Here is a 10,684-nt window from a genome sequence, read left to right as displayed (position 1 = left end):
AGGGAAAAGACTTTGTCTATTTGTCCTATCCATGCCCCTCATAATTTTGTAAACCTCTATAAGGTCACCCCTCAGCCTCTGACGCTCCAGGGGAAAACAGCCCCAGCTTGTTCAGCCTCTCCCTATAGCTCAAATCCTCCAACCCTGGAAACATCCTTGTAAATCTTTTCTGAACCCTTTCAAGTTTCACAACATCTTTCCGATAGGAAGGAGACCAGAATTGTACGCAATATTCCAACAGTGGCCTAACCAATGTCCTGCACAGCCACAACATGACCTCCCAACTCATGTACTCAATACTCTGACCAATCAAGGAAAGCATACCAAACGCCGTCTTCACTATCCTATCTACCTGTGACTCCACTTTCAAGGAGCCGTGAACTTGCACTCCAAGGTCTCTTTGTTCAGCAACGCTCCGTAGGACCTTAACATTAAGTGTATAAGTCTGCTAAGATTTGCTTTCCCAAAATGCAGCACCTCGCATTTATCTGAATTAAACTCCATCTGCCACTTCTCAACCAATTGGCCCATCTGGTCAAGATCCTGTTGTAACCCCCTTCGCTGTCCCCCACACCTCCAATTTTGGCGTCATTTGCAAACTTGCTAACTGTACCTCTTGTGCTTGTATCCAAATCATTTATGTAAATGACAAAACGTAGAGGACCAGCACCGATCCTTGTGGCACTCCACTGGTCACAGGCCTCCAGTCTGAAATACAACCCTCCACCACCACCCTCTCTGTCTTCTACCTTTGAGCCAATTCTGTATTCAAATTGCTAGTTCTCCCTCATTTCCATGAGATCTAACCTTGCTAATCAGTCTCCCATGGGGAACCTTTGTCGAACGCCTTATAGATCATATCTACTGCTCTGCCCTCATCAATCCTCCTTGTTACTTCTTCAAAAAAACTCAATCAAGTTTGTGAGACATGATTTCCCACGCACAAAGCCATGTTCACTATCCCTAATCAGTCCTTGCCTTCCAAATATATGTACATCCTGTCCCTCAGCATTATCTCCAACAACTTGTCCACCACCGAGGTCAGGCTCACCAGTCTTTAGTTCCCTGGCTTGTCTTTACCGCCCTTCTTAAACAGTGGCAATACGTTTGCCAACCTCCAGTCTTCTGGCACCTCATCTGTGACTATCGATGATACAAACATCTCAGCAAGAGGCCCAGCAATCACTTATCTAGCTTCCCACAAAGTTCTCGGATACACCTGATCAGGTCCTGGGGATTTATCCACCTTTAACCATTTCAAGACATCCAGCACTTCCTCCTCTGTAATCTGAACATTTTGCAAGATGTCACCACCTACTTCCCTACAGTCTATATCTTCCATATCCTTTTCCACAATAAATACTGATGCAAAATATTCATTTAGTATCTCCCCCATTTTCTGTGGCTCCACACAAAGGCCGCCTTGCTGATCTTTATGGGGCCCAATTCTCTCCCTAGTTACCCATTTGTCCTTCACATATTTGTAAAAACCCTTTTGATTCTCCTTAATTCTATTTGCCAAAGCTATCTCATGTCCCTGTTTTGCCCTCCTGATTTCCCTCTTAAGTATACTTCTACATCCTTTATACTCTTCTAAGGATTCACTTGATCTCGCCTGTCTATACCTGACATATGCTTCCTTCTTTTATCTTAACCAAACCCTCAATTTCTTTAGTCATCCACCGTTCCCTAATACTACCAGCCTTACCTTTTACCTTGACAGGAACATACTTTCTCTGGATTCTTGTTATCTCATTTCTGAAGGCTTCCCATTTTCCAGCCGTCCCTTTACCTGCGGATGTCTGCCTCCAATCAGCTTTCTTGCCTAATACCATCAAAATTGGCCTTTCTCCAATTTAGGACTTCAACTTTTATCCTTTTCCTTTACTATTTTAAAATGAATAGAATTATGGTCGCTGGCCCCAAGTGCTCCCCCACTGACACCTCAGTCACTGCCCTGCCTTATTTCCCAAGAGTAGTTCAAGTTTTTCACCTTCTCTAGAAGGTACATCCATATACTGAATCAGAAAATTGTCTTGTACACACTTAAGAAATTCCTCTCCATCTAAACCTTTAACACTATGGCAGTCCCAGTCGATGTTTGGAAAGTTAAAATCCCCTACCATAACTACCCTATTATTGATTCAGAGATGCCGGTGTTGGACTGGGGTGTACAAAGTTAAAAATCACACAACACCAGGTTAAAGTCCAACAGTTTTAATTGGAAGCACACCTGACCACCTGATGAAGGAGCGTCGCTCCGATAGCTAGTGTGCTTCCAATTAAACCTGTTGGACTATAACCTGGTGTTACGTGATTTTTAACTTTGTATACCCTATTATTCTTACAGATAGCTGAGATCTCCCTACAAGTTTGTTTCTCAATTTCCCTCTGACTATTGGGGGGTCTATAATACAATCCCAAAAATGTGATCATCCCTTTCTTATTTCTCAGTTCCACCCAAATAACTTCCCTGGATGTATTTCCGGAATATCCTCCCTCAGCACCAGCTGTAATGCTATCCCTTATCAAAAACGCCACTCCCCCTCCTCTCTTGCATCCCATTCTATCCTTCCTGTAGTATTTGTATCCTGGAACATTAAGCTGCCAGTCCTGCCCTTCCCTGAGCCATGTCTCTGTAATTGCTATGATATCCCAGTCCCATGTTCCTAAATCCTCCCAAGCAGTTCTAGCAAATTTCCCTGCCAGTATATTAGTCCACTTCCAATTTAGGTGCAATCCATTCTTCTTGTACAGGTCACAGTCCCCAAAACCTTCTGGCTCGAAAAAGGTTTTTCCTGAAATCTCCTCTGTACCACCTGCCTTTCACGTTAAAATTGTTAACTGACCCTTCAACGAAGAGGAACAATTGTTTTCTATCTACTCAGTCCATGCCCCTCAAATTTTTACACACCTCTATCAGGTCACACCCTCAGTCTTCTCTGTTCCAAAGAAAACATCCCGAGCTTATCCAGTCTCTCCATCTCAGACAGCATCCTGAAAAATCTCCCAGTATCTCTCCAGTGCAATCACAACCTTCCTACAGTACAGAGACTGGAAATGAACACAGTATTCCAGCTGGCACCGAACCATAGTCCTGTACAGCTTCAATACTACCTCCTTGCTCTTATAATCCACACCACAACTGGTAAAGGCAAATAGAGTCACAAAGCTATACAGCACGGAAATAGACCCTTTGGTCCAACCAGTCCAAGCTGAACATCATCCCAAACTAAACTAGCCCCACCTGTCTTCTCCTGGACCATATCCCTCCAAATCTTTCCTGTTCATGTATCCATCCAAATGTCTTTTAAATGTGTAATCGATTCCTCTCATTATCTTATAAACTTCTACCAGGTCACATCTTGACCTCCTACGCTACAGTGACTAAGTCCCAGTCTTTCCAGCCTTTCTTTATAACTCAAAACCTCCATATCTGGCAAATCCCTTCTGAACCCTCTCCAGCTTCTTAACTAGCTTACTAACTACCTTACTGCCTTCAGCAATCTGTGGACAAGCAAACCAAGATCCCTATAATCCTCTGAACATCCTACTCTTCTGCCATTTATTGAAATAGATGCTTTTGTTCTTTGCAGGTCCAGAGACTGTGAGCTGGAATGTAATAAATTAAATTCAATGTGGGTCTTTGGTTGGCACCAACATGATGGGCTGAATGAATTTCATGTGTAGTGTAATAAGCTTATGTTTGTATGTTAGAATGATATGAACACTGAGGAATTATTCCTTTTATTTGTTCATGGGATGTCTGTATCACTGGCTAGGCCAGCAGAGGGCAGTTAAGAGTTAACAACATTGCTGTGGGTCTGGAGTCACATGTAGGCCAGATCAGAGATGGGTGGCAGATTTCCTTCCCTAAATGGCATTACTGAACCAGAAGGCATTTTACTAAAATAACAGTATTTACATAGTCCACATATTAGATTAATATTGTTATTTCATACTTTTTTTGGATTCAAAGTTCCTCGACCTGCCACAGTGAGATTTGAACCAATGGGATTCTACATTACTAACCCAGTGACATTATACCCTTGAGAATAAAGTGCAGGCCTCAGAGATGAGGAGGAACGTCTTCTCCAAGAGAATGCAGACATAGCTGTTAGGTATCAATGGGTATGGGTCAGAAACAGGAGTAATTTCCTGAGGTGGATGATCATATTGAATGGCATGGGAGGCTCAAAGGGCTGAATGGCCTACACTTGCTCCTAATTTCTGTGTTTCTATGTGAATGCAGCATGGAGTTGGATGTTTCTATAATCTTTCCTCAATGAAAAAAGTGCAATGTGTTCTCAAATCCCTTTTGCCTCAATAGAGCAGGGTTGTGTGTGTAAATATAAGTAGCTAAAAGTATATACAAATATAATGCACTTGAGTCTGATTGTTCAGCTTTTATGGATTCCGACTGTAATTCTTAGCACAGTCAAGATTTTTTAGTAAAGGATATCCAGTGGCAGAACCACATCTAGTGCTGGACTGTATGTTTTGAATTTTGGAAGCACGGGCTGGTTAAATACAGTCAGTAAACCACCTACTGTGGAGGTTAGATCTGAAATAGTCACTGATAAATCCGATAACAATATTGTCTAGCAAATGTCTTAATCTGGAAAGTTGTAAGAATGTGAAACTGATATCAAGGGGATGTTTGAGAGGAATTTAAAGGGAGGCCAGGTAAACAAATAAGGGAACAAGCATTGGAGTTTATTAGATTGGGTTTTATTGATGTGTAACCGAGTACAGGAGTACAGTGAAAAGTATACAGAGTCGCTGCTCTCCGGCACCATGTTAGAATACAACATTTGGAACTAAAACAAAAGCTGAAGTTAAAGCAACAGAAACAAAATGAAAAGTAAATGCCCAGTTTACCCTCACTGTCATCACAAGTCTCAAGCCAGGTTCACCAATGGTGTCTGTGCGGGCCCCATGATGGGGTGCAATGAAGATGTTTAAGCTTGCTTGGCGTTCCTACTAATAATGATAGAACAAGTAAAATAAATTAAAGTATTAGAGATCCTTCATTGATTGCTTTTCACTATGTGGCAGGGGAGCCCAGCAATCCCAAGTGTGTGCTTACACACTAGGCAGTGCTGCAAGCGCTCTCCTGTGTGATTACACAAACCAAAGCTTTTTATACCTTTTTTTAAAAAAAGGTGTTTCCTGCAGTTTCATGTGCAACTGCCCCAATTCAGTTACTGCTGGGACATGTTGGGACAAGCCTTTGGCCACATGCACTCATTATCTTGCTGTTCACAGTAGTTTTTTTGTTTACACTTGGCCCTGTCCAAGCTAACCACACCCTGCCCCGACACCATTTTGTTTAACATATTAGTTTCAAGCAAGCTAAAATGTATCCTAAAATGTACCATTCTTACAAAGAGGGGTGTCAGGACCTTCACGTGGAGCTTAACCATCAGCATGGAACTGTTAGGCCGAACAGCCTGTTTCCAAGCTGGAGTTATTTTGTCTCTCAAGCTAATTTTTAATTTCGTTCCGGGATTCATGCACCAGTGGAAAGTTTGTTTTTATCTACCAAGTTCATTTGGAGTCAACCATGCAACGGAGACAATTGCCCTGAAGTCAGGTCAGGGTTGCAAACTTCCTTTCCTGAAGGATAATTCAAAACCTGCTATGGTTTCTTAACGTAACAGCAGCCTTCCTGGTCTTTTAGCAACTGGTGCCAGCCCAGAACTTTATTGCACTCAGTTGGTAACACCTTGCCATTGTGGGATTTTAACTGATAAGTCCAACTGTTATCTGTGCAGTGACATAACCGTGACATACCTATCACCCACAGCATTTGTGTACCTGCAGTATATCTGAAATTTAATTCACCCCAGTGCACTCCTGAGAATAATTATCTCTGATCTGTTGACAAAGAGATGGTTCTAAGGAAATTCTCAAAGTGGATGGTAAAAGAAAATTTTAAAGCAGGTAGTGTAAAGTTTGGGGCCCAGCCAGTTGAATTCAAGACCACCAGAAATGGGGGGAAGTGAGTGCTGGGGCACATAATTCCAGACACAGTCACAATGTGTCTTGGTACATCAGTAACCAGGGGGTTAATGCATTATATGTGAATGTCACACCATTGCATCTCTAACACCAGTGGAGAACAGATAATACTCAGTCAACAGCTTGAATCTTTCTTGGAGGATGTTGGACTCAACTTCATCACTGCCTTTGTTGTTGGAATATTTGGTCTGAAAATGACTAAAATATTCCCCTGTTTTTAAATCATTCTTTTTGTTGAACTTTTGCTCATTTTCTGCATTTCTGCTTTCCACATTCAGGTTAGACTTCTCTAATCCAGTAAAGTGTGTTGCTGGAAAAGCGCAGCAGGTCAGGCAGCATCCAAGGAGCAGGAGAATCGACATTTCGGGCATAAGCCCTTCTTCAGGAATGAGGAGGATGTGCCAAGCAGGCTAAGATAAAAGGTAGGGAGGAGGGACTTGGGGGAGGGGCGTTGGGAATGCGATAGGTGGAAGGAGGTTAAGGTGAGGGTGATAGGCGGGAGGAGACCAGGGACCTGCATGTCCTTGGCGGAGTGGGAGGGGGAGTTGAAGTGTTGAGCCACGGGGTGGTTGGGTTGGTTGGTCCGGGTGTCCCAGAGGTGTTCTCTGAAACGTTCCGCAAGTAGGCGGCCTGTCTCCCCAATATAAAGGAGGCCACATCGGGTGCAGCGGATGCAGTAAATGATGCGTGTGGAGGTGCAGGTGAAATTGTGACGGATATGGAAGGATCCCTTGGGGCCTTGGAGTGAAGTGAGGGCGGAGGTGTGGGCGCAAGTTTTGCATTTCTTGCGGTCGCAGGGGAAGGTGCTGGGAGCGGAGGTTGGGTTGGTGAGGGGTGTGGACCTGACGAGGGTGTCGCGGAGGGAGTGGTCTTTCTGGAACGCTGATAGGGTAGGGGAGGGAAATATCTAAAACTTGCGCCCACATGTCCCCCCTCACTTTCCTCCAAGGCCCCAAGGGATCCTTCCATATCCGTCACAAATTCACCTGCACCTCCACACACATCATTTACTGCATCCGCTGCACCCAATGTGGCCTCCTCTACATTGGGGAGACAGGCCACCTACTTGCGGAACGTTTCAGAGAACACCTCTGGGACACCCGCACCAACCAACCCAACCGCCCTGTGACTGAACACTTTAACTTCCCATTCCACTCTGCCAAGGACATGCAGGTCCTTGGCCTCATCCATCGCCAGACCATGGCAACATGACGCCTGGAGGAAGAGCGCCTCATCTTCCGCCTAGGAACCCTCCAATCACAAGGGATGAATGCATATTTCTCCAGCTTTCTCATTTACCTCCCCCCACCTTATCTCAGTCCCAACGCTCAGACTCAGCACCGCCTTCTTGACCTGCAATCTTCTTCCCGACCTCTCCGCCCCACCCACTCTCTGTCCTATCACCCTGACCTTAACCTCCTTCCACCTATCGCATTCCCAACTCCCCTCCCCCAAGTCCCCTCCCTACCTTTTATCTTAGCCTGCTTGGCACACCCTCCTCATTCCTGAAGAAGGGCTTATGCCCGAAACGTCGATTCTCCTGCTCCATGGATGCTGCCTGACCTGCTGCGCTTTTCCTGCAACACATTTTTCAGATCTGATCTCCAGCATCTGCAGTCCTCACTTTCTCCTAACCCAGTAAAGTGACCGAGTAAAATAGTCCAAACCTTGTTCCAGTGACAGGTGAAAAGTTTATAGACAAATAGCAGTTGTTAGAGAAATGTCAAAGTTTTGAGTTTCCCACATGATCCAATAGCACCACCAAGAGACCAGTATTTGATATTACATGTTTTGAATTGACTCCAGTGCTCACCAGTGCCCCGCCATGGACTCCATTGAGTACTGCAGGTGGAAAAGTGTCATGTCGAAAAATGAACAGATTTCCCAGCAAGACGCTTTGTGGTGCGACCAGTTGGCGTCGCTGTTTACCCATTAAGGAAGGGAGCACTTCTAATCCCCAGTGCCCTATCTTTTCAAATTTTTTTCCTTTATGCACTTCTGCAACTAATTTCAAATGTTGACAGTTTCTGCATCCAGCCCAAACTTTGGAGATGAATTCTGTGACTGCACAACTCAGTGAGAAGAAACTTTTCCTATCTTCTGTTCTTTTTTCATAATGCAAACAAGGGATATGTTATCGCTGGCTGGCCTGCATTTATTGCTTATCCTAGTTTGCCCTTGAGAAGGGGATGGTGAGCTGCCTTCTTGAACCACTACAGTCCATGTGCTGTAGGTCGACAAACAATGTCCTTAGAGAGGGATTTGATGCAGCAATGGATCAGGAATGGTGATATAATTCCAAGTCAGGATGACAAGTAGCTTAGCGGTAAGCTTGTTTGTGTGGATGTTCCTATGTATCTACTGCCCTTGTCCTTGTAGTTGTAAGTGGTTGTGGGTTTGGAAGGTGCTGTCTAAGGATATTTGGTGAATTTCTGCAGCGCTTATTGCAGATATTATACACCACTGCTACTGGTGGAGGGAGTGGATACTTTTGGATGTGATGCCAATCTAGTGGGCTGCTATGTCATGGATGGTTTCAAACTTCATGAGTGTTGTTGGAGCCACACCGATCCAGGCAAGGGGGAGGTATTCTATCACATCCCTGTCTGTGCCTTGTTAATGGTGGACAGGCTTTGGGGAGTCAGGAGTTAAGTTATTCTCTGCTGTAGGCCTAGCTTCTGACCTACTCTTGTCGCCACTGTGTTTTTTTGTCAAGTTGAGCTTCTGGTCAATGGTAATCCCCCTAGGATGTTAATAGCAGAGGGGTTCAGTGATGGTAATGCCATTGAATATTAATGGGAGGTCATTTGGTTATCTCTAATTGGAGATGGTCATTACCTGCGCACTTACAATAAATTTAGTCATTTAAGTTGAATTAACAATTGAAAATATTCTGCTCTGGTTTACCCTGCAGCTCTTTCAGGGTGCTAGCATGAGTATGCTGGGCCAAATGGCCTCCTCATGTTTAAATTCATCATGTTCAATGCTTTAGTCACAGGTTATGAGAGCATGACCTTTGACCCATTGTGTCTGTGGTATGCATCAGGTGTACCCCCTGGTGTCTTGGCCAACATGAATTCCTCAACTGATACTGCTACAACAGATCATCTGGTAGTGCCTCATTCTGAATGTACACCTGGCTGCCACGTTTCTCATATTACACCAATGACTACACTTCATAGAACAAAGAACAAAGAAAATTTACTGCCCCTCCAAGCCTGGGCCGATCCAAATCCACTGTCTAAACCTGTCGCTCAATTCCTAAGCATCTCTATTCTCCTGCTCCCCACCTACTCATGCATCTGTCCCGATGCATCTTAAGTGATCTACCGTGCCTGCCTCTACTACCTCTGCTGGCAACACGTTATAGGCACCTACCACCCTCTGTGTAAAGTTAATTCCTTCAGTGGCCGTAAAGCACTCAGGGGTATGGCGAGGTGAAGCGAAACATATCTTTTCCAATATTCACACATATGTTTGTGGGATTCTTTTAATTGATTTATTTACTTTCTTAAATGCAGAAACCAATGGGCTAGCCCAATTGCCAGAAGCTGATGTTCATGGATGGATACCAAGGTATGGACCTCAGTACCCTTACCCTGACCAGCCCCCTGGGTACAAGCTGAATGTCTACATACCTGGCAGTGCCCCACTGAAGCTGAGTAAACTGCAGTCCTTCACGGCCAGTGACATGGACAAGAACAACACTTTCTCAACCTTTGGGAAAAAAACAAAACTGATTTCATCACTTGATATCAAGCCGGATAGAACTTTGACTTAAAGGTCTCAACATAGTGTCATCTTTGTGTGATTCCAAACTTTCAGTTCTGAAAACAAAAGTCATTTTACTCATTTTAACAACAGATAATTCATGAATAATTGACAATAGAAAAAGCAATGAAGGAGTGAAGGTATTTGTTTTTAACACAAGTTGTGATCTGGAATGGATATGGATTCAGTGGTAATGTTTAAAACAAGATGGAACTCTAACTAGAAAGGGACAATCAACAAGACTATTGGGAAGGACCGTTGGAGAAGGGACAGGAAGGTGCGATGAGCTCTAAAGTGTTCCCTTCTCTGCTGTATGATTCAATGATCTGTCATTTGAAGATTGTTTTTGGAGCATGTTTCAGATTAAATCAGATTGTGATGTTTTGTCTTCTACTGTGTTTCGTCACAAGGATAATTTCTCATAGCTTCTGAATGTTGTGTGAAAATGAATGATCTTCCACACACCACTGTTGCTGGTTCATTTTTTTGAATAAAGAAAGACAATTCATGCTGAGGGGCTGTATATTCATCCAATGCTGAATGAAACATAAACAGAAATCGCTGGAGAAACTCAGCAGATCTGGCAGCATCTGTGGAGTGAAAAAGAGAGTTAATGTCTCGAGTCCAGTGACCTTTCTTCAGAACTGATAATAGCTTGGGAAATATGAGATATACACTGAAGACATGGGGAGTGTAAAAGGATCAGTAATTGAGTCATAGAATCGTTGTAGTGTGGAAGCAGGCCATTTGTCCCATTGAGTCCACACCAGCCCTCTGAAGATCATTCCACCCACACAAATCTCATCCCTGTAACCCTGCATTTCCCATGGCCAATCTACCCAACCTGCAAATCCATGGACACTATGGGCAATTTAAGTGAAAACAGAGC

The 10,684-nt window shown here is 43.9% G+C and overlaps 1 protein-coding gene across 3 annotated transcripts in view; it reads left to right on the top strand.

Annotated features, from left to right (window-relative positions):
• Positions 1-10,300, top strand: part of LOC122556428 (protocadherin-10-like) — a 35,608-nt gene extending 25,308 nt beyond the window's left edge. Inside the window, exon 4 of one of the 3 annotated variants that reach the window (XM_043703063.1) lies at positions 9,546-10,300. In XM_043703063.1, the coding sequence (XP_043558998.1) occupies positions 9,546-9,805 (260 nt within the window). In that variant the 3' untranslated portion in view covers positions 9,806-10,300. The remainder of the gene's footprint in view (positions 1-9,545) is intronic. The other 2 variants (XM_043703064.1, XM_043703065.1) reach the window with 2 other exon arrangements.
• Positions 10,301-10,684: the final 384 nt, after the last annotated feature.

Source organism: Chiloscyllium plagiosum, chromosome 14 (assembly GCF_004010195.1).
Source record: "Chiloscyllium plagiosum isolate BGI_BamShark_2017 chromosome 14, ASM401019v2, whole genome shotgun sequence".
In the NCBI taxonomy this organism is placed as follows: Eukaryota; Metazoa; Chordata; class Chondrichthyes; order Orectolobiformes; family Hemiscylliidae; genus Chiloscyllium; species Chiloscyllium plagiosum.
Note: the sequence above shows the minus strand (reverse complement) of the source record. Positions and strands in the feature narration are given on the sequence as shown.